The sequence below is a fragment of the Hemibagrus wyckioides genome, linkage group LG04, assembly GCF_019097595.1.
Source record: "Hemibagrus wyckioides isolate EC202008001 linkage group LG04, SWU_Hwy_1.0, whole genome shotgun sequence".
NCBI lineage: Eukaryota > Metazoa > Chordata > Actinopteri > Siluriformes > Bagridae > Hemibagrus > Hemibagrus wyckioides.
The window spans coordinates 5479974-5505014 of NC_080713.1; the positions used below are offsets into that span (position 1 = coordinate 5479974).

The following is a 25041-nucleotide window of genomic DNA, read 5'->3' on the forward strand; positions in this document are numbered from 1 at the left end:
TGGAAGGTGTCTCCAGCTTGTTAACAGTCAGAGAAATTAAATCTGAAATTTTACCTAAACAGGGCAGAAGAGTTTGTGTGTAACATGATAAGCTGCATCTTTTTAGCTTATTCACTTAAGGAAGGAAGTCACTGCTGAGGTATTGCTCTTTAAAGCTGTTAATGTATAGTGATGTCAGGAACTCACTTGCATCACAGATGTTCCATAACATTATTCGGTATAACTATAAACCTATGAACTGTCACAAATTAATGTGATATAAGGAATACCACAGTTCAGGATCTGCTTACAGTTTATCTCGTTTTATACAATTTTCTAAAGCATATAAAAAAAATAATTGGTATATTTTACTGTTTATTTTTATATTTATACATTTAACATTTAGACATTATTTACACAAAAATATATCACCTAAGACGCTCACTCCTCTCATAATATCAGCGTTTTGTTTTACTGTCAACTAAATAAGTCACAAATACATGAAATCCATGGAAAAAGCAAATTTTTATCATGAAAATCACAGAATGGAACATTAAAGATGGTGATAATATACAGAAATCATCAGCTCTGGCTTATCCTTTGGTAAAAAAAATACAGAATACAAGCCAACAGTTAAAAACTCAGAGATCCACTACACAAAATAGTCCTCTACAGTGTGATTTGTAACGAAGCGGCTTGTCTTTGTGAAACTCAGCGTTTCTCTTTGTCAAGTTTCACTCTTCAATAAGAGACGCTTTCAGTATTAAAGGTTGTGTGTGAACGGTTATGTGGTCTTGGGTTTGATGTCCTGTGTGGTTTTTATTGTTGGCTTTTGTACCTCAGCACTTCTCCAGGCTGTAGATCGCATAAGTTTCTGAAGCTAAAATTGAGCAAGAACAAAAAAAAAAAAAAACAACTCATGCATCTGCAGTAATTTTTGTCTTTTCTTTCTCTTTAAGGGGGTTAAATGTTAAATTATATGACATAACATTTTTATGTGACATGCAGAAAGTATATAATAATAATAATATTATATTATAATAATATATAATAATAATAATAATATTCACCATCACTGATGATATTTTACAAATCACATGCATATCATGCACATCACCCCCTCCCCTGCCTTACCTTTACGTTTCTGGATGGCAGCGTATGGAGCTTTTATACTGTCATAATAAGCTGCTTCTGTGGTTCTGTTAGAAGGTTGTTCATCTGCTGTGAAGGAAGAGAGTGCAAGAGAGTAAGTCACAAAAACAACTAAATCAAGTGATGTAAATTGCAGTTTATGGCATATTCAAATATACACTGATCTTTTTAATGATCAGACTTTTTCAACTACAGAGACTGAATAACAGGATACTGAATACAAGAAACATTCCATGCATAAATAATGATATGTGATTTGCCTACTATATATATATATATATATATATATATATATATATATATATATATATATATATATACATATACACACACACACACACCAATCAGGCATAACTATGAGCACTGACAGGTGAAGTGAATAACACTGATTATCTCCTCATCATGGCACCTGTTAGTGGGTGGGAAATATTAGGCAGCAAGTGAACATTTTGTCCATTTGTCCAACATTTTAGTTGATGTGTTAGAAGCAGGAAAAATGGACGGAAAAAGCGTAAGGATTTGAGCGAGTTTGACGAAGGGACAAATTGTGATGGCTAGACCACTGGATCAGAGCATCTCCAAAACTACAGCTCTTGTGGGGTGTTCCCGGTCTGCAGTGGTCAGTATCTATCAAAAGTGGTCCAAGGAAGGAACAGCAACAGGGTCATGGATGGCTAGGACTCATTGATGCACGTGGGGAGCGAAGGCTGGCCCGTGTGATCCGATCCAACAGATGAGCTACTGTTGCTCAAACTGCTGAAGAAGTTAATGCTGGTTCTGATAGAAAGGTGTCAGAATACACAGTGCAGGACGGGTCAGGGCTGTTTTGGCAGCAAAAGTGGGACCAACACAATATTAGGCAGGTGTGTATATATATATATATATATATATATATATATATATATATATATATATATATATATATATATATATATATATATATATATATAAAATATATATTGTTGATATTTAATATATTTAAATATCAACATAAAAAACTTTTATTCGTTCGTCCAGTCCATACAAAGTTACAGATTGACAATGCTTGTGATTTATTAAATATGTTAATTTATGTATACCTGAAAGCAGTCTTATCTAAAATGTCTGTAAAATTCTTCTAATAGAACTATTTGAATTGAGGAAAAAAATGTCTAAAAATAAGTTAAATAATGTTAGATTATGACTATTCTAATATTAAATAGGAAATATAAAATATTTATATTGATTATATTTAAGATATATCATTTTATATTAATATTTTATTTTTTGCAGTAAAGGATAGACCTGTAACATTTTCCTTATCTATATGACTTATAAAATTCATTCCCATATTTTTTTTCCATATTTCCACATTTCCAAATTTCCATATTTCCATAAAGCTTGAAACACTGAAATAAATTGCTATTACCTTCATGCATTTGTACTGTGCTGTATGGAGCAGTTGCACTGTCCACCAATTCCACTGGACTTCCACCGAAGCTTTTACTGAAAAACAGAATAAAAGCACAATTTGTACATAAGTTTGCGTATGTGCTTTTTAATTGTATGATCTACATTTGTAAGAAAGAAAAGAAAAAAAAGAAAAAGTCTCACAGCTCTCCATCTGCAAGCGTGTACAAATGATCTTCTGAAAAGGAATAAAAAGTTATGAACGTTGGATTAATTTTATATTAGTATGAAAAACGTGATAGCGGTGGATAAAGCTGAGGAAATACCTGTCGCGATCTCGTGGTAGAAAGGCTCGTGGTTTGGAATGTTTCTGAGAAAAAAGAGAAAAGTGGAGGTGTTTTATTCAGTATTCACTGATTAGTGAATGTGTTTTAATGAACATTGCTATAACTATGTTAAATATTGCTACCTTACTTCAGGATCTTGGCACACCTCTGAAAAGACAGAATAATGGTAAAACTTGATGACTGAATAGATTAGGAAAGGCACATGTGGGAGAATTTGTACTGGAGTTTATTGAATTAAAAATTATAATTAAATTAAAGATTAAAAATTTATTCATATTTTAAGTAGACAGCTGTAGTTTTCATCTTAAGGGAACTGCTGACATGAAATCCTGTGCAATGCTGCTTTCCCTATACCAAATTTGAATACATTTCATTGCAGTTCCTAATGTAAGTAAAATGTGTCTACATTTAAATATAATTCTGAGTAGATATACATTTTATGATAAGAGAATTGATTATAGAAAATCCCATAAAAAGTTTATATCTTATGCAAAATATAATGACATTTTGTGAAATTCGCATTCATGAATAGAAATATATAATATAATATAATATAATATAATATAATATAATATAATATAATATAATATAATATAATATAATATAATATAATATAATATAATATAATATAAAGAATGTTATGTACAGAAAGCTAATGGAAAAGTTAAATGTACATGTACATGTAGCTTAACTTGCTGTTCAGTATTTGATAATAATAATAATAATAATGATAATAATAATAATTATTATTATTTTTATTATCAGTAATAATTACATAAAGACTGGTTTAACTCATGATGACGAGCTTGTTTGCCATTGCTTATTATTATTATTATTATTATTATTATTATTATTATTATTATTATTATTATTATTATTATTATTATCAGTAATAATTACATAAAGACTGGTTTAACTCAAAAATGACGGACTTTTTTGCCATCGTTTTAGCCTCGGAAGCAGAAAATCGAGAGTATTTGTGCTGCTACTGTCACTTAACTGCATATAGCCACAGTTAAAGTGGGATAACACCGTCACGTGCCGGGGAACCTCCCAAAAATTGCCACGTTGTTGTTTTCACATCACTACAGTGCAATGATTCACCTGGTTTTAAATCGCCTTACATTGTCTCACTAACAAAACCTTCATAAATGCTCATTTATAACTGATTATTTAAACATCTGTAACTGATGAATAAATGAAAATGCTGTTTGTCAGTATGTGGATGCACCAATTGCTGTAAAATCACATAAAAACAAAAAACCATGAATGCCTATAAGAGATACATGACCAACACTGCACAGAACTCAGTATTTATCTTCAGTCAGATTTCACGAATAATTATTAATGACGTCTAATGAAATGTTCAGTAGATGTGAAGTGATCGTTCATGATGTACTCACTGATAGAAAGAATGTCTTGATAGCGGTAGAATCCGAACAGAGCCAGCAGAACCACTGATACAGCAACCAAAACACCAATTATTAAGCTCAGTGGAATAGTGGTTGCTTCTGTGGAAAAATTAAACACACATCATTTACCAACCGAGAAATATTGTGATAAAGATCCATGACAATGGTACTTAGCATTAATAAGATCTATCTTACCGTGTTCTTTAACAAAGATGGTGTTTTCTCCTGTATTTCTCACCTCACTGAGACTGTAGTTAGACACTGAATACACACAGCTGTAGTTCCCAGAGTTTTCTTTAGAAAAAATAAGCTGAAATGTTGTGGAAATGGTCGTGTGACTGCAGATCACCTGCTTCTTGCTGTTTCCAATCCCATTGAAAGTGAGATAAACGTAGACTTGAGCACAGTTTGGAATTTTTGTAAAGGTGCAGGTCAGTTTCAAAGTTTCTCCTTTTTCTGTAATTTCAATCTTCCCTGGTAATATTTTACCTGAACACAAAAGCATGCTGGTTATTAAAGGTACATGATAAAGGATGTACAAGAATGTAACAAGAAATTCAGGAATGTTTCCTACTCAAAACCTCGAGTGAGACGGAGTTGTGTCCAGTTGCATTTGTCCTACTGACACGGAGATCCTCTTCAGAGTAAAGGCATGTGTAACATCCAGAATGTTCTACAGTAATGTTGGTAAGGGTAAACACTGTGTCGTATTCTGTTGTAGCGTTAATAGCTTGTAGCACGACTGTCTCACCATGCTTGAAGAGGTACATATATATTATGCTTGTGTTTTCTTTAATGTTATCAGCTTTGCACTTAAAAGTGACGTTTTCACTTTCGTTCACTTTGGTCACTCCACCATTGTAAATTCGTGCTGGAGATAAACGAGCCAGACTTTCTAGTTATGGAAGAAGAAAAAAAACCCATGGAAAATCAGTTTCCTTGGACATTTTACATCATATACTTAATAAAAAAGCATCTTGCAACAAACCTACACTGTATTAATAAAAATTGATCTTACCTTCCTGAAGAGAGGTGGATAAAATGTGTAAAACTGGAAAAAAATAAACACAGGATTAACTTCCAAATTAGAAAAGAGTAATGAATTTAAGTCCTCCTTTCCTCTTATTCACAAGCTGTGTTGTAAACACGCCAATAATATATTTCTTGTACTTACACACTGCCATCAGAACGGGTTTCATTTTCAACTCCATACTGTTATTTTTATGACCACTTCTCGACACCACAGTGCCTTGCTCACATGTCAGACTGATGTCGATCTGAACACTGCACACTGTCATCTAAACCACTTCCACACCTACCAGGAAGCCCACATGCTCACTTCTCTATTCTGCTAGAACTTCCTAGGTTATTACAGTTTCTTAATATTTCTACACTTGTCGACGGCTTTAGATTAGTTTGGCCCAACAAATGTTAATTATATTGGTTAAGAAACTGCTTGAAATCATTAAAAAATGCTGGATTAATGGTTTGTTCAGCTTCTTAGTCTTTTAAAACAACCTGAATACAGACATACACTTTCATTTCTCAGTTCCATTTTCATTCAAACCATGTACTGCAGAGCAACTTAAAAAAATATTAGAAAGACTTTATAGTCAAAAGTCTGAGTGTGTCGTTCTTACACCTTCAAATTTCAAAATAAAAATTAGAATTGAAGCCAAAATGCATCTGAAAAAAAATGTCTAATTGTACAAAAATGGTGGTATAAGTTGTTTAAAATATATGCTACTGGGTCTGTAAATACACTATATTGCCAAAAGTATTCGCTCACCCATCCAAATAATCAGAATCAGGTGTTCCAATCACTTCCATGGCCACAGGTGTATAAAATCAAGCACCTAGGCATGCAGACTGTTTTTACAAACATTTGTGAAAGAATGGGTCGCTCTCAGGAGCTCAGTGAATTCCAGCGTGGAACTGTGATAGGATGCCACCTGTGCAACAAATCCAGTCGTGAAATTTCCTCGCTCCTAAATATTCCACAGTCAACTGTCAGCTGTATTATAAGAACGTGGAAGTGTTTGGGAACGACAGCAACTCAGCCACGAAGTGGTAGGCCACGTAAACTGACGGAGCGGGGTCAGCGGATGCTGAGGCACATAGTGCGAAGAGGTTGCCAACTTTCTGCAGAGTCAATCGCTACAGACCTCCAAACTTCATGTGGCCTTCAGATTAGCTCAAGAACAGTGCGCAGAGAGCTTCATGGAATGGGTTTCCATGGCCGAGCAGCTGCATCCAAGCCATACATCACCAAGTGCAATGCAAAGCGTCGGATGCAGTGGTGTAAAGCACGCCGCCACTGGACTCTAGAGCAGTGGAGACGCGTTCTCTGGAGTGACGAATCACGCTTCTCCATCTGGCAATCTGATGGACGAGTCTGGGTTTGGCGGTTGCCAGGAGAACGGTACTTGTCTGACTGCATTGTGCCAAGTGTAAAGTTTGGTGGAGGGGGGATTATGGTGTGGGGTTGTTTTTCAGGAGCTGGGCTCGGCCCCTTAGTTCCACTGAAAGGAACTCTGAATGCTTCAGCATACCAAGACATTTTGGACAATTCCATGCTCCCAACTTTGTGGGAACAGTTTGGAGCTGGCCCCTTCCTCTTCCAACATGACTGTGCACCAGTGACCAAAGCAAGGTCCATAAAGACATGGATGACAGAGTCTGGTGTGGATGAACTTGACTGGCCTGCACAGAGTCCTGACCTCAACCCGATAGAACACCTTTGGGATGAATTAGAGCGGAGACTGAGAGCCAGGCCTTCTCGTCCAACATCAGTGTGTGACCTCACAAATGCGCTTCTGGAAGAATGGTCAAAAATTCCCATAAACACACTCCTAAACCTTGTGGACAGCCTTCCCAGAAGAGTTGAAGCTGTTATAGCTGCAAAGGGTGGACCAACATCATATTGAATCCTATGGATTAGGAATGGGATGTCACTTAAGTTCATATGCGAGTCAAGGCAGGTGAGCGAATACTTTTGGCAATATAGTGTATGACTCTTTTTGTTTATGTACAAGACCATGCTGTATGGTTTAGAGAAAGTGTCACTGAGGAAGAGGCAGGAGTCAGAGCTGGAGGTAGCAGTGCTGAAGATGTTGAGGTTCTCTTTGGGAGTGGGACAGGATTAGGAACCAGTACATCAGAGGGACAGCTCATGTTGGACGTTTGGGGGACGAAGTTAGGGCGGCCAGATTAAGATGGTTTGGACATGTTCAGAGGAGGGAGAGTGAGTATAGTGGTAGGAGAATGTTGGACATGGAGCTGCCAGGCAGGAGGCAAAGAGGAAGGTCAAAGAGGAGGTATATGGATGTAATAAATGATGATATGAAGCTAGTGGGTGCAAGAGGATGCAGAAGATAGGGATAGGTGGAGAGAGATGATTCACTGTGGCCACCCCTGAAGGGAAGAGCTGCAACACTTGTGTAACAAATTTTCAACAGTGGTTCGACAACAACAAAAGAAATCCATGGCTTTTGCAGCATCACATCATGGAGCTTGCTGGAACATGTGTGTGGTCGTTTTAATTCCAGTGAAAGGAAACTGTAAAGCTATACAGCATGCAAAGACATCCTGTACAATTGTGTGCTTCCTGATTTGTGGCAATGCCTCATGGGAGAAACCCTTATGTGAGTGTGTGGCCATGTAGTGTGCTCTGCATCCATTGTTACCTCAAATCTCAGTTCAACTTCAGCCTCACGCAGAATCCTCTTCCCTTTTTACTCAGAACTTTAATGACATTTTACATCCAGGGCGATTGATATTAGCTCAGAAAAAATGTTCAAGTCTTGTACTAGAATGGGTTTTTACTTTAAATTCTTTTTGTTATGTTGTTGTAAACCATGAACTTCATTTCCCAGCAAACACAACGGCGCTCAAACATAGCTGCCATGGATTACACTTGGCACATGGGCACACACACCCTTAATCTCCTCTTTCCCTTTCTCTCTCTCTCTCTCTCTCTCACACACACACACACTTTCCTGTTTAAAGTCACTCTGCACACCCTTAATATCTCTCTCTCTCTCTCTCTCTCTCTCTCTCTCTCACACACACACACACACACACACACACACACTTTCCTGTTTAAAGTCACTCTGCACACCCTTAATATCTCTCTCTCTCTCTCTCACACACACACACACACTTTCCTGTTTAAAGTCACTCTGCACACCCTTAATATCTCTCTCTCTCTCTCTCTCTCTCTCTCTCTATCTCTCTCTCTCTCTCTATCTCTCTTTCTCTCTCTCTCTCACACACACACACACACAAACACTTTCCTGTTTAAAGGTAACTCTGCACACCCTTAATATCTATCTATCTATCTATCTATCTATCTATCTATCTATCTATCTATCTATCTATCTATCTATCTATCTATCTATCTATCTCTCTCTCTCTCTCTCTCTCTCTCTCTCTCACACACATACACACACACACACTTTCCTGTTAAAAGTCACCAAGCACACCCTTAATATCTTTCTTTCTCCAACCAACACACACAAAAAAGTCAACCAGCACATCCTTAACCTGACACACACACAAATTGCTTTACAGCTTTACAGGAATATAACAATTCAAAAAAAAAAAAAAAATACAGTTCATTTAATTTATCCCTAATGAACAAGCCAGAGGAGACAGTGCTGAGGAAAAAACCCTCGACGATATGAGGAAGAAACCTTGAGGGGAACCAGACTCAAAATGAAAACTCATCCTTATCTGGAGAACACCAGAGGGTGTGAGTGTAAGTCATTTCCTTTCTCTAACTCTACACTATATAATCACATTCAGTTCTTGAATACATTAGGTTTCTTCTGAGGAATTTCTCCAAATTCTGGTGTTAATGTTACAGGTTAAGTTTGTACCACAAACAACAACAACAACAATAACCTTAAATGTTCTGGTCAAAGGTATATGGTGCTAGCTTGCAGGTAATTACTGTTTATTAAAATATGATTCATCAAAAATGATTCAGTTGACATTTATTTTAGTTGATGTTTATTAATAGTTCTGCGTTTTATTTACATAAAAGAGAGAAAACAAAGAAGAATTCATTTATCAGTCATCATTATACGGTCTATTTATATATATTTAAAAAAATGCACAATTTCAGACATTACATATCCAGTTCTACTGTAGTTCTGGTGGACGGACACGTGTCTTGAAGTCAAAAATAATAATGCAGCACGCAAAGATCACCACTCCAACTGAGAAGATCAGCCTGAGAAGATTTCTCTCCCAGTCTGGGCCTGTAAAACAAAGAACGGTCACAAAACTTCATTCTGAATTCATTTACAGGAAACAGGAGTTTTGTAGTACGTCTCTTACCATAGATGTGAACCTCTATTGTATTGTGTGCTGTATTTGACAAAAAAAAACAAACAAACAAAAATAAATCAACGTACTATTATTAATTTAATAATTAAATAAATAATAAATGTAATTATTTATTTAATTATAGAAAATAATTATATAATGATTAATTACTTACCGTCGACAAAGATGGTGTTTTCTCCTGTATTTCTCACCTCACTGAGACTGTAGTTAGACACTGAATACACACAGCTGTAGTTCCCAGAGATTGTTTCAGAAAAAATAAGCTGAAATGTTGTGGAAAAGGTCTTTGACTGCAGATCACCCGCTTCTTGCTGTTTCCGATCCCATTGAAGCTGAGATAAACGTAGACTTCAGTACAGTTTGGAATTTTTGTAAAGGTGCAGGTCAGTTTCAAAGTTTCTCCTTTTTCTGTAATTTCAGTCTTCGCCGGTAATATTTTACCTGAACACAAAAGCATGCTGGTTATTAAAGGTACATGATAAAGGATCTAAGACAAATCCAGGAATGTTTCCTACCCAAAACCTCGAGTGAGACAGACTTGTGTCCAGTTGCATTTGTCTTACTGACACGGAGATCCTCTTCAGAGTAAAGGCATGTGTACCATCCAGAATGTTCTACAGTAAGCTGGGTAAGGATAAACACTGAATCGTATTCTGTTGTAGCGTCAATAGCTTGCAGCATGACTCTCTCACCATTCTTGAAGAGGTACATATATATTATATTGTTTTCTTTAAGGTTATCAGCTACACACTTCAAAGTGATGTTTTCACCTTCATTCACTTTGGTCACTCCACCATTGTAAATTCGTGCTGGAGATAAACAGCCCAGACTTTCTAGTTATGGGAAAAAAAGATTAACATTCTCTTTAATTAAGCTACAATCAATTAAAGGAAATTGTTATCAGAAAAAACTACAGTATATAAGGCACAGAATCTCAAAGGAGTGTCCATGTAAGATCATACAAATGAGTGCAGCATGAAATCTATCACAGTAAAATTAACCAAGAGTACAAACACAAGGATTAGTCATTTTGATTTGATTTTACTAGGAATAAGTTCATCAAACCCTTTTCACACTGATGTAGTGCAGTACAGTTTACATGGTTTGTGTCTCTAAAACCTCTCTCTCCACCAACCTATCACCACACTCAGAAACGTTCTCACATCAGGTTCTGTCAACTGGCAAGAACTTTCTAGAAAGTTTCTTATTGGTCTGTTAGGTCATTGGTATATTACAATACTCCAATATACTTCAACATATAATACATTTTACGAATAGTATAATAAATATGTTAACATTTAAGATTCTATAATAATCAAACCTGTTAGTTTTCATGAATTTTGTTCATTTTTTTAACACAATAGACAATTTTGTACAATATGCAAAACCTATTTCTGATAATACTCCTCGGATTTTTGTCGTTTGTGCACAAACTACTCAGGCAATGGCAGATCATGATTGGTTGCATAGATTCGCTACCAGCAAAAGATTCTCAAGATATTTGTAAAGTTTGCTCATGGTCAGATAGAGTTGGTTCGGCTAAATTCAGATAATTGTTACTCAGGAATCAAGCTATAATTTGGTGTACTGCTTGTGTGCAAAAGGTGAACAAATAAAGCACATTTAATTAATTTAATTTAAATTTAATTTTAATTTAAATATTAATTCAGTATTTAAAATATATTGATTGTTTACATCTTTCTATTAATGTGCTATTTAAAAAATATATATAATATATATATAATAAATAATATAATATATAATTATAATAATATAATAAATATATATGTATATATATATATATATATATATATATATATATATATATATATTGAATATATAATTTTTTTTTTCTTATAAATTTTCAGTAATTATTTACCTTTAACAAAGATGGTGTTTTCTCCTGTATTTCTCACCTCACTGAGACTGTAGTTAGACACTGAATACACACAGCTGTATTTCCCAAAGTTTTCTTCAGAAAAAATAAGCTGAAATGTTGTGAAAATGGTCGTGTGACTGCAGATCACCCGCTTCTTGCTGTTTCCAATCCCATTGAAAGTGAGATAAACGTAGACTTCAGTACAGTTTGGAATTTTTGTAAAGGTGCAGGTCAGTTTCAAAGTTTCTCCTTTTTCTGTAATTTCAATCTTCCCTGGTAATATTTTACCTGAACACAAAAGCATGCTGGTTATTAAAGGTACATGATAAAGGATGTACAAGAATGTAACAAGAAACTCAGGAATGTTTCCTACCCAAAACCTCGAGTGAGACGGAGTTGTGTCCAATTGCATTTGTCCTACTGACACGGAGATTCTCTTCAGAGTAAAGGCATGTGTACCATCCAGAATGTTCTACAGTAATCCCGGTAAGGATAAATGTTGTATTGTATTCTGTTGTAGCTTCAAAAGCCTCCCTCTTGACTCTCTCACCATTCTTGAAAAGGTACATATCTATTATGCCTGTGCTTTTTGTAATATTATCAGCTGCACACATAAAGGTGATGTTCCCGCCTTCATGGACTTTGGTCACTCCAACATTGTAAATATATGCTGGATGTAAACGACTCAGACTTTCTAGTTATGGGGGTAAAAAGATTAAAGCACAATTAAAAAATTGAAAAATTAAAAAATTAAAGCAAATTGCTAATAACTACAGTATATCAAGTGCAGTGTATCAGAGGTCCATGTAGGATCATACAAATGAGTGCAGCATGAAATTTACCACAATAAAATCAATCAAGAGTACAAACAAAGGATTAGTGGAAGTATCTGCAAACTAAACATAATCAAACTTCACATAATAAGCTTGTGCACAATCACTAATTCTCTTTAATGGAAAAATATAGCATTGCATTTAAAAGCAATATATAAAACTAAACCACAGAAACCTGCAATACCGTCCTGAAGAGATGCAGCCAACAGAAAAATGACTAAAAAATTAAAACAGCACACAAAAACTTAGTTAGATAAGTTTATACTCGAAATAATATTATTCTTCCACTACCAAATGCGTCCATACTGATTATTCATACTTACATATGGTGATCTTCATTTTGATTTGATTTTACTAGGAATAAGTTCATCAAACTCTTTTCACACTGATGTAGCAGTAGTATAGTGTGCAAAGTTCATGTCTCTAAAACCTCTCTATCCACCAACTAGTCACTACAGTCAGAAACATTCACACATCAGGTTCTGTAAGGTGACAGGAACTTTCTAGAAAGTTTCTTATAGGTCCGTTAGTACATTGGTGTAATACTTCAACATTTGCTTAAACACAGTTATACATGATACATATGAAAATAACATGTATGCAGTGATGGATTTTTGTTAGTTTGTTCATCATAAAACCTAAACAATTATTTTAAACAACAAAGATGTAACAAGTTACTTAACTAGAGTAGAGATATGTAGTTTAAGAATAGTATAATAAATCTGAATAACATTTAAAACGCCGCCATAATCATATTGGTTATTTTTCCTAAATTTATTTATTTAATTATTTATGCATTTAGATGTTTAGCTAATTTGCACAATATGCAAAACTTATTTTAGACAATATGTTTGTTCACAAAACTGCTCAGGCATGTGTGATGGTCAATGATTTTCAAAACATGTTAACCTTTATTAAATATATGGCTGCCAAATGCTAACTAAATCAAAGAACTGAACCTATTCAGACAAAAACAGCTCATGATTGGGTTGGCACGGCTAAATTAAGATAATTGTTTCTCAAGAACTGAGCTGTAATTTGATGCACTGCTTGTAAGCAAGTTAGTACTTTTGTAAGTACTTAGATTGTCTGTAAGTAGATTTTCAATGATGACCTGATTACTTACAAATAAGACAATTAGCATTGATCTATTGTCAAACTTGTTCCTAAGAGAGACCCACTTATAAGAGATGACAGCTTTAATAACCCCTTGTAGGCACTATTCATATTTTTACATTTTAACCCAAGCATATCTTTTGTAAATTATGGTAAACAATATATATATATATATATATATATATATATATATATATATATATATATCCTTTAACTAGTTTGTTAGCTCTGCTTGGCTAATTTGCACTGAATATGAGATGTAAGGGTATGAAAGTGACACATCTCATCATCCAATCACTAGGTGGCGGTTGTGCACTATGCATCTGTGACCATTATGCCTGGAGAAAGGAGAAGAAGAGTTCAATGTAGAAAAAAGACAACAAAGAAGTTTTTTTAACATCGATACCGCTCATCGGTTTAATTCAACAGTTTCTCCCAATACATGAGAAATATACATGAGCTTCATGACGCTGGACTTGAAAATGTGTGTATAAAGATAAGATAGAACTTTATTAATCCAGAAGAATTCTTTTGCCAGAGACTGCTTCAGATAACAAGAAAAATAAATAAAATTGAAATATGAATGGAAAAATAAATAAAATAATCTATATATACAAATGTATTCAAAGGTGCAAAATGTATTCAAAAATATAAATGAAATATTCTATATATGTACAAAAATGTATATGTTTTGTATATGTAGAATATCTCATTCATTTTTAGATAATATTGTAAGGAAGGCTGAGCAGGATTCATTTGGGAATAACAGGGTTTAATGAACAAGGCACAAATATCCAACACGTAAGGCAGAAACCGGGTCGAGAAAACAGGCAGTAAATCTGATAATAACCAGGGAAAATGGTCCACGAAGCAAACAAATCCAAAGGGCAAAATACAACGGGTAAGCCAAATAACAGAAGAAAAGGTCATACACAAAGGCAAAATAAAGGTACAGACAATAAGGCTTGGTACGCAGCAAGCAGATTGACGATACTTTGCATCTAAACGTCTAAGGATGTTAAATACAATAAAGTCCAGAAGTAAAAACCGTAAGTGAAAGTCTGCATACCGGAGGTTTCAGAACTCAGGTGAGGCTTCCCTGTACTGGGCAAGAGGAGACATCACAGGTGTGTTCGTGACAGAATCCCCCCTCTAGGAACACCTCCCGGTGTTCTTCTTCAAGGGCGGCCCCAGGCACTTGGAGCAGGACTGTCAGGGTGAGCTTGGTGAAACTCAGTGATTAGAGATGAATCTTGAATGTCAGAGTCAAAGAGGTTTTGTTGTTGTCCTCTCCTACGACGTAAGTCAATAATAGTACGGACCAGGTAAGCAGGGCCGCCATCGATCTCTATGGGTGGCGGTGGTTTGTTAGTGCAAAATTTGTCTACTGCAACGAGAATGGTGGTAAACCTTTGGAAGATGGGGAGGTCGGTGATAAAATCTACTGCAATGTGTGACCAGAGGCGACAATGTATGGGGAGTGGTTCAAAGAGGCCTGCAGATAACTGGCGGGGGGTTCCAACTTAAGTGCAGGTGGAACAGGAGTTTAAAACTTTGAAAGAAACTTTGAAAAAATTGGTCTTGGCATTAAGGGGCCATTCGGTGAGTTCTCTGTCAGTCCATGGTATATGTGGATCATGATGTTTGAGCCAGGGGAAGAGGCCAATCTGTAGAGTGATGGGAATGGTTTGCTGTTGGTTGACCACTGCCATGATCCTTTGTGGGACGGTGCAGCTGATTGTAGGGATCTGGAGTTAGTCAACAAGCTGGCAGTGGACGATACTGATGGCTGTGCCCGAATCAACTAGTGCTGATCAGTTGGGTTGCTGATTTTTCTGGGCAGGAGACACAGCGACGTCCAGCTTGGCCACAGGACAAGAATAGTTGATAATGCATTGTCGTTCTTCTGGTGAGGTCCAGGTGCAGCCTATCTGCATGGGCTCAGGTGTAGTTGTACAAGGCAGGTTGAACATAGTGTGGGTTTGAGTGCGAATGAGATTATCCAAATGGATAGCCATAGTGATATATTGTACCAGAGTTGAGTCCTAATCTCTACAGGCTAACTCAGTTTGTATGGCTTTCAGTGCAGTATCATTTCATCTTCTCTGAGCTGCAAGGACACGGAATTTTACAGTGTAGTCTGCTGCAGAATCTGACTTTGTTTCAACTGGAGTAGGTGAACAGACACATCACAACCACCAACAGGATGTTCAGAAACGTCTCTCAAAATCTGAGTGAAAGGGGCATTCGAGGTGCATACCTGGGTGTCTCCATCTCACACACCTGTGGCCCAGTCCAGTGCTCTTCCAGTAAGTAGTGTCAGTAGGAAAATGCAGGAGTTTTCGTGATAGGTGTCCAGCTGGTGGGTAAAGAATGCATCATTTTGTCTGAGAAGAACCTTACACTGGTTGGCAGAGCCTTCGGACTTCTCTGGGAGAGCCATGCAGAGTGGGTGGACCATCCAACAAAACAGGCACTGGTGACCTACACACAAAACTGGAAAAAACAAACTGGTACTGGTGACCTTCAGACAAAACTGGAAAACCAAACTGGTACTGGTGACCTTCAGACAAAACTGGAAATACAAAAACAGGTACAGGTGACTTTCAAACAAATCTGTTTAAACTGAACCAAAATAGGGTACTGGCGATCTTTTCTAAAGAAAAAAAAGACCTTGTTTTTGCCGTCTCAGTGTTCACAGTACCCATGATCATGCCCATCAGGTAGATTTATTTTCATCATTTATCCAGCAGCATTACGCAGATGTAGCATTAACCATCAGATCATGCAAATCATTTATCTGCTTTTAATGCTAACGTCGTTGAATTTTCTGTATAACATTTATTGCAATCAGTTTCTTTGCTAATGTATGTTTCTTACACTAGTCACATGATTCATAGCTTAGAGGATTTCTGTTAAGCTGCTGTCATTTATTAATTTATATAAGTAATATACATATAGTTTAAGTAACTGATAATAACTGATAATTGATGCAATTTAGGATTCTGGGTTATTTATTGATTTTCTTTTTAACTAAAATATTTTCCCAGATCAATCTGGGCATGCCCAGTGCCGCATCATACCTGTAGCATCATCCAGAGGTCTCCCTGGTCCAGACTACACCATTTTTCTTCCCAGTACTCCTCCAGTAACATTAGCTCAGAGGTGTCGGTGTATCACACACTGCCCTTGATGGCTGGAGATGGAAATTCAGAGGTCCATACTCTCTACCTTCCACCTGTTAAGGAGAGCAGCTCTGGAGTGTGTTTGTTACGCTACTTTAGACTTATCCTTATTATTGCCTAACACAACTCCATCAGTTTGCTAATCCGGAGGTAGATTCGTAATAACTGGGTCATTACACAACATGACCAGAATTAGCCAGTCTGCTTTCAGCATTTCACAGGATTAACATTGAGCAGTTATAATGAAACTTGAACTGTCTGTTCATCTTTGGTAACTTCATACTGCATACTAAAGGTGTTTGGACCCCACTCATCACTGCCTGTAGCTATATTTATAATTTAACATTATTTTATTTTATTGTTAATTTATATTTGACTTTCTATTTCTTATTATTAACTGGCTATTTTTCGTTAACTATATAATTAACTAATTATATAATTAGTTAATAGCTATTATTACTATTGTTGATTTATTTTCAGTATAGAATTCTATTTTCTATTAGTTTTAGATTTTCAGTTTGTACCTGCCCCTGAATATTTTACTAAATTTTGTTGACCAAAAAATAGAAACAAAACTATACACCTGATTTCAACCACTGTGCTGCTGAGCAGGTGGTTACTAAATAATGCATTTTCAGTGCTCTTGTCTCATGACCAGGCTTTTGACTCATGACCTTGTTTCATCGTCCCAGACATTTCCTTATAAATGTCTCTATATTAACCATCGTCTATGTTTGTGAGACTACATTTGGCATGAGCTGTAACTCAGCTTGCAGAAGTAAAACGAACACTTTATCTGAATCTGTCATATGAGGTAAAGGTCATGGCAGCGACTTCTACAAAGTAGCATTTCCTCTTTTGTATGCTTCATATGGTCTGTGTGTCTTAATAAACTTCAGAAGACTTTGTTCTCAGAATCTTGTGTCTCTGAGTCTTAGCAAACTTCCTCCAGGTGGTACAAAGTTTGCAGCAGCAAAGCGAGCACGGACTTCTGCTTCATTAGAAACGAAACCCCAAAACAGTTTCTCATTAAGGATGAATAAATGAACGCAGTGCAGTCGATCTTTGTGCTACAAACTTCTTATCTGATCACTCGGCCATATGAAAGCTAAACCCTCTGACTTGATCGCTTTGTTTCAGCTCTAAATATAGCTGGAGGAATTCAGCATTTCAAGCCTTTATTAATGATCTTGGTTCTTACTTTTTATTTAGATCAACACACACTCAAACACTCATTCAGTATACATTCATTTGTTTTAAGTCCTTACACTCTCAGAAAGAAAGCTACAAAACTGTACCTTGTAAGGTAAAAGTGGCTGGGGTGGTACCCTGAAGGGTACAATTTTGTACCTCTAGTTGTACCTTAATAACTTGTTAATTGTACCCTAGGGACCTATTGTGTACCTTTAAAGGTACCATTATATTTTTTGTTCACCTAGGAACAAAACTGTACCTCCGTGGTACAGATATATATGGTTGAAATGACAATAAAAGCTACTTGACTTGACCTGAGACAATAAATTGACTTTTAGCCTGTAATATTTATCACACTGCATTACCTGTTGATCGGAGGACCGGGGCTCAAACCCTAGTACTGCCAAGCTGTCACTGTTGGGCCCTTGAGCACGGCCCCTTACCCATCCTGCTCCAGGAGCACAGCATCATGGCTGACCCTGTGCTCTGACCCCAACTACCCAAGGAATTTCATTGTTCAGTAATGTATATGTGACAAATAAAGGCTACTTATACACAAAAAGTAAAATAAATAAATTGATACAGTGTCTTTGTACAAAGTTCCACTTTCGTTTATTGTCAAATATGTCAAATATCACGACGAAGCATGCGAACATGATCACGAGAACCGAGAACACTAATCGTACCAGATTTCTTTCCAGTAGTGAATCTGAAAGAAAGGAAACTGATCTCAGTACAGTTTAATACATAATTTTAGATTAAAGAAGTAAAAAAATTAAACATGCTTACCATCTGTTTTAGGGGCCACAGTGTTAGGTCTCAGATCTGTAATGATAAATGGATGTGTACTTAATAAAGTAAATACATGTAATATAATAATCAAAATTTTATGATCAAATAATTGATGTTATGTAATAATGACGTGTTTCAAAATTGGAGTTATTACTGTAATGATAAATGCTCTTTTTAATACAAATGTGGGAACTACAACAGTCATTCTTTATTAAATCTCATAATCTCATACTATGTTATTCATATTATTAATGAGAAATTATAACTTTTACATACGAACACGTTACTACATTTAACTACCTTTCTGATTAAGTCAAAAACTCCTCACTAATGACTTGGACGTGGATGGAGTTTTCTCCTGATCCTCTGACGTCCTTCGTATAATATCGTGTAAATGAATAAACACAGCTGTAGTTCCCAGAGTCCCATAATGAAATATTGCTCAAAATGAAGGCGTGCTCATCTATATTTTCAAGTAGTTCCAATCTCTCTTCCAATCTCTCACCCTAGCTCAGTAGGCAGTTACTAGAGATGAAGGAATGAGTGCTGTAATTAGTGCAGATCTACATGTTCACTACACGTTCTTATCAGACCACTTACCCACATGAAAGCTCCTGCTTTTCTATTTTAATGCACCCCTCTTGCACTGTGCACGCCTCTTGGGTGTCAGGGTTTGCCAACCAGAAAAAAAAAAAAAACCCCAATAATGTACCTTATTCATATCTGTTTGTCATATCAGTAAGGAATAACACACGATGGAACATGCTGTTATGTGAAAATGCTGTACATCGGGAGGGTGAAATATGGTACAATGGGCATTACACCATCTGTGTGTTGTTTTTATATAATAACATGATTTTTTATCAATTTATTTCTCGATTATATCAGTGATTTGCCAATGATTTCAATGATTCATTTATTAATAAATGACACATAGTGAATTAGGTTTAATGTTGTGGAAAAAGTCCAAGAGGCAAGTTAGTTCCTGTTCAACATTATATCTGCCTTAACAGTAATTTCCTTTCTCTCTCTCTCTCTTTTGTCTGTTTCAAGGCTTTTATAGCTGAACATAATAAACATTCTTGTTGCCATAAACATAAATGTCAAAGTGTCACCACATCAACAAAACCTTTGACTTTATTAAACATGATTTGTAAATCCCTTTATTATTACTCAACAAGCACATTAATAAACTTGTCAATCCACAGTGTTGGACAAACGTACTGCACATTCTGACCAATCAGATTCCTACTTTATATATGTTCATTCCAAATAATGTTTTCTTTTCCTGTTACAGCCCTATCATATTATTGTTATATAATTATAACATATAATAAAATATATAAAATATAAAATATATTATAAATATATACAATATATTAAAATAATGTTAATATATTAATAATATACGAGAAAATATAAGATACCCTGATCTTCCAATCAACAACCCAGAGCCTTAACCACATAAGCTACCACTGTAACATTTTAATTCAAACTAATGATGCTAATCATTAGAACTAATCATTTGGAAAATCAAGCAGAGTCTATATTCTAGAGTAAATTAAAAAAACGAATTTCAGGACATATCTATGCATTTCACAAAATAAATCACAACGATCATGATCAAATTCTCACGGAATGTACAGGTTAAAAGTTTATCAGTCGACGTTACGTATTTGACGTTACCTCGTACTTCAGGTATTGTGGCATATTCCTCTGTGTCACTGTAAAGGAGAGAGAGAGAGAGAACAAATGAAGGAGAAAGGGGGAAAGAGAGAGAGAGGGGGGGTGTTTACATTTATTCATTCAGTGATTTGACAGCTGCTGAGGGGGAAGATCTAAACACACAAACACACACACCAAAACGTAATGTAAATGTAAACATTACATTACAAAAATTCCGAGATAAGTTAATATCTTATTATTTCTGCATATTATTTAATTATATTTCTACATACACTACACTGCCAAAAGTTTTGGGACACCCCTCCAAATCATTGAATTCAGGTGTTGTTTTTCAGGGGTTGGGCTCGGCCCCTTAGTTCCAGTGAAAGGAACTCTTAATGCTTCAGCTTCATACCAAGACATTTTGGACAATTTCATGCTCCCAACTCTGTGGGAACAGTTTGGGGATGACCCCTTCCTGTTCCAACATGACTGCACACCAGTGACCAAAGCAAAGTCCATAAAGACATGGATGAGTGAGTTTGGTGTGGAGGAACTTGACTGGCCTGCACAGAGTCCTGACCTCAACCTGAACACAAAACCTTTGGCAATAGTGTAATTTGCTTTAATTTTGACAAATCCTTATTTTGACTTAAATATTCGAACCCTCACAATCTATCCTTAAGAATAATTGATTCATAATGTACACTGGGAATGATTTTTATTCTGTATGCTGTTATGCAGATTTTAAATAAGCCAGAAGTTTCTTTAATGAAAATCAATTGACAATTCAAGTAATTTATAGTGTTTTTTTGTTTTTGTTTATTTTTAAATAGCTATTTGTTTTTATCTAACCTACTGGGGCAATATATTCATAGAATAAAATCTGTTTCTATCTTTAAAGTAAATGCTGATATCAAACTCATTTTCACCACGCCCCAAGTGTTTGTTCATAAGCAGCTGAAATTTTTCTAAAACACACGTTTGACTCTGAAAGCCAACAGAATCCTGACTCATTTTATAGAGTCAGACTTGCAGAGATAAAATAATTCATTTGTTTATACTGATTGAAAATGTCCCATAAGTCAATTAGTCATTGTACTGGTAAAAAGGGTTAACAGAATTTTTATGTAGCTTTACCTGTTGACTGTCCAGTGTACTTGTCCTAAACCTTGAAAACACATTAAAACAAAGTTTAATTATATGGATAAAACATTTTAATGATTTATAAATAAGATTATTTAAAAACTTACCTTCATTGTTACCCGAATTTGCAGGTTCACTGCCCGAGACGGAAAAGTGTATTAGTCTTAAACCATTACTTTATGCAGATATTCTGATAATCTAATATTTTAGAATGATTCTAGTGTATTTAGTCTACCTCCGTCCGTGGTGTTGACATAATTCTGCAACAACACATTTTATTAGTTCATTTATCTTGGTATATATACTTAAAATATATAATATCTGCTTATTGGAAGATACACTTACGGTAATGCTGATATATTATCAATCTGTAGCGATACATTTGAATAAAGATGACTCCGACCAGGAGAAGAGTGGCAAGAGAGACCATGACTTCTTTCAGAGAATCTCTCTGCTGAATTGGTTTATCTACATTAACAGTAGTAACGTACAATACAGTAACATTATTGTTCCATATATAGCTGAGGCAATATATAGTGAACTGAAACAACGTTTCTCCAGGACCATGATGATACATAATACAACACAGTGCTACATAAGACACACATAGCTTCATAAGACAAGAGAGAGCTACAAAAGACACAGAGCTACATAAAATAACACAGAGCTACATAACACACAGAGCTACATAACACATAGAGCTACATAAAATAACACAGAGCTACATAACACACAGAGCTACATAACACACAGAGCTACATAACACACAGAGCTACATAAAATAACACAGAGCTACATAACACACAGAGCTACCTAACATACAGAGCTACATAAAATAACACAGAGCTACATAACACACAGAGCTACATAACACACAGAGCTACATAAAATAACACAGAGCTACCTAACATACAGAGCTACATAAAATAACACAGAGCTACATAACACACAGAGCTACATAACACACAGAGCTTTATAAGACAAGACAGAGCTACAGAAGACAGGCCTGAGCTACAAAAGTCACAGAGCTACATAAGAGAGAGCTACATAAAACACGGAGCTACAAAAGACAAGACAGAGTTACAAAAGACAAGACAGAGCTACAAAATACACAGAGCTACATAAGACACAGAGCTACATAAAACAAAAATCACAGAGCTACATAAGACATCACAGAGCTACATAAGACAAACAACACAGAGCTACATAACACACAGAGCTACATAAGACAAACATCACAGAGCTACATAAGACAAACAACACAGAGCTACATAAGACACAGAGCTACATAAGACAAACATCACAGAGCTACATAAGACACAGAGCTACATAAACAAAAATCACAGAGCTACATAAGACATCACAGAGCTACATAAAACAAAAATCACAGAGCTACATAAAACAAAAATCACAGAGCTACATAAGACATCACAGAGCTACATAAAACAAAAATCACAGAGCTATATAAAACAAACAACACAGAGCAACATAAGACATCACAGAGCTACATAAAACAAACAACACAGAGCAACATAAGACATCACAGAGCTACATAAAACAAACAACACAGAGCAACATAAGACATCACAGAGCTACATAAAACAAACAACACAGAGCAACATAAGACATCACAGAGCTACATAAGACATCACAGAACTACATAAAACAAACAACACAGAGCAACATAAGACATCACAGAGCTACATAAGACATCACAGAACTACATAAAACAAACAACACAGAGCAACATAAGACAAACAACACAGAGCAACATAAGACATCACAGAGCTACATAAGACAAACAACACAGAGCAACATAAGACATCACAGAGCTACATAAGACATCACAGAGCTACAAAAGACATCACAGAGCTACATAAGACATCACAGAGCTACATAAGACACAGAGCTACATAAAACAAACAACACAGAGCAACATAAGACATCACAGAGCTACATAAGACATCACAGAGTTACAAAAGACATCACAGAGCTACATAAGACATCACAGAGCTACATAAGACACAGAGCTACATAAAACAAACAACACAGAGCAACATAAGACATCACAGAGCTACATAAGACATCACAGAGCTACATAAGACATCACAGAGCTACATAAGACATCACAGAGCTACATAAGACATCACAGAGCTACAAAAGACATCACAGAGCTACATAAGACATCACAGAGCTACATAAGACACAGAGCTACATAAAACAAACAACACAGAGCAACATAAGACATCACAGAGCTACATAAGACATCACAGAGCTACATAAGACATCACAGAGCTACAAAAGACATCACAGAGCAACATAAGACATCACAGAGCTACATAAGACATCACAGAGCTACATAAGACATCACAGAGCTACATAAGACACAGAGCTACATAAAACAAACAACACAGAGCAACATAAGACATCACAGAGCTACATAAGACATCACAGAGCTACATAAGACATCACAGAGCTACATAAGACATCACAGAGCTACATAAGACATCACAGAGCTACATATACTATGTTGCCAAAGGTTTTGGGACATCTTCCTTTACATGCACATGAATGTAATATGGAAACCTAACTAATAAACAACAAGCTAAAAAATTCAAAAAACTAACAAAATATATAAAATTGTCGCCACAATCTAATAAGTTGAGTAGACTTTAAATAATAAATAAATAAAGTAATATCAAAGATTTAGTTACTTAAATTCATTCTAAATTCTAATTTCATTCTAATTCAGTTATACTATAATGCTTTAAATGACACTTTATTTCAGTTTATTTCACAGAGTGAGGTTAAATCATACCACAATGTCTGGATTATGGTTAAGAATATTCATTTAAAGTCTTACCAGTGACTTGGACATGGATGGAGTTTTCTCCTGATCCTGTGACATTCTTCATATAATATTTTGTAAATGAATAAACGCAGCTGTATGTACCAGAGTCCCGTGATGAAATATTCCTCAAAATGAAGGCGTGCTCATCTTTATTTTCGAGTAGTTCTAATCTCTCTCCAACACCATTTTTACACAAATACATGTGAATTACTCGATTTGTGCTGTGAGTGTGAGAGATGCTGCATTTTAGCATAAGATTTTCACCAGATTTTGCTGTGGAGGCTCCGAAAATGTGTCCCGGGAAAATCTCCAAAGCCTCACCTATTGAAACATTTCAAGATAGGGGAAAAAATAAATAGAAAGGAAAAAGTCATGTAAATTCTTTTTAGGTTTATAGCAAAATATTTCTCAATTCAGAACATAAAATACTGCCTTTGGTTTGTTTGTTTGTTTGTTTGTTTGTTTGTTTGTTTGTTTCTTTCTTTCTTTCTTTCTTTCTTTCTTTCTTTCTTTCTTTCTTTCTTTCTTTCTTTCTTTCTTTCACAAAAATATTTCTTACCAATGACTTGGACCTGGATGGAGTTTTCTCCTGATCCTCTGACGTTCTTTGTAGGATATTGTTTGAATGAATAAACGCAGCTGTAGTTCTCAGAGTCCCGTAATGTAATATTCCTCAAAATGAAGACGTGCTCATCTTTATTTCGAAGTAGTTCTAATCTCCCTCCAACACCGTTTTTACACAAATACAT

General features: G+C 35.6%; 3 protein-coding genes across 6 annotated transcripts; all 3 read right to left on the reverse strand.

The window, feature by feature from the left end:
* Positions 1-390: 390 nt before the first annotated feature.
* Positions 391-5577, reverse strand: LOC131352120 (uncharacterized). The gene is made up of 11 exons (XM_058388028.1): positions 5454-5577; positions 5298-5330; positions 4854-5174; positions 4475-4768; positions 4271-4378; positions 2990-3014; positions 2847-2890; positions 2725-2758; positions 2540-2616; positions 1114-1200; positions 391-859 (listed from the first exon to the last, which is right to left on the reverse strand). Exons 1-11 carry the CDS (start codon positions 5575-5577, stop codon positions 819-821), a joined length of 1188 nt encoding a protein of 395 aa, XP_058244011.1. The 3' UTR covers positions 391-818.
* A 3735-nt stretch (positions 5578-9312) lies between these two features.
* LOC131352246 (uncharacterized) lies at positions 9313-12780 on the reverse strand. The gene is made up of 8 exons (XM_058388214.1): positions 12667-12780; positions 12519-12560; positions 11884-12204; positions 11511-11798; positions 10147-10464; positions 9786-10072; positions 9623-9652; positions 9313-9543 (listed from the first exon to the last, which is right to left on the reverse strand). The coding sequence occupies exons 1-6, from the start codon at positions 12680-12682 to the stop codon at positions 9819-9821; spliced, it is 1239 nt and encodes a 412-aa protein (XP_058244197.1). The 5' UTR covers positions 12683-12780; the 3' UTR covers positions 9313-9543; positions 9623-9652; positions 9786-9818.
* Positions 12781-18254: 5474 nt separating this feature from the next.
* LOC131351597 (uncharacterized) lies at positions 18255-25041 on the reverse strand. Of its 4 annotated transcripts, none has more exons than XM_058387041.1 (10): positions 24852-25041; positions 24305-24613; positions 21787-21909; positions 21677-21701; positions 21549-21577; positions 21436-21466; positions 20317-20354; positions 18628-18663; positions 18525-18547; positions 18255-18334 (listed from the first exon to the last, which is right to left on the reverse strand). In XM_058387041.1, the coding sequence occupies exons 1-10, from the start codon at positions 25039-25041 to the stop codon at positions 18278-18280; spliced, it is 861 nt and encodes a 286-aa protein (XP_058243024.1). In that variant the 3' UTR covers positions 18255-18277. The 4 variants fall into 4 exon arrangements, 3 of the variants coding, with proteins under 3 accessions (XP_058243024.1, XP_058243023.1, XP_058243027.1); XM_058387044.1 differs by lacking the exon at positions 18255-18334 and adding an exon at positions 19231-19288 and having other exon boundaries at positions 18431-18547; XM_058387040.1 differs by lacking the exon at positions 18255-18334 and having other exon boundaries at positions 18354-18547.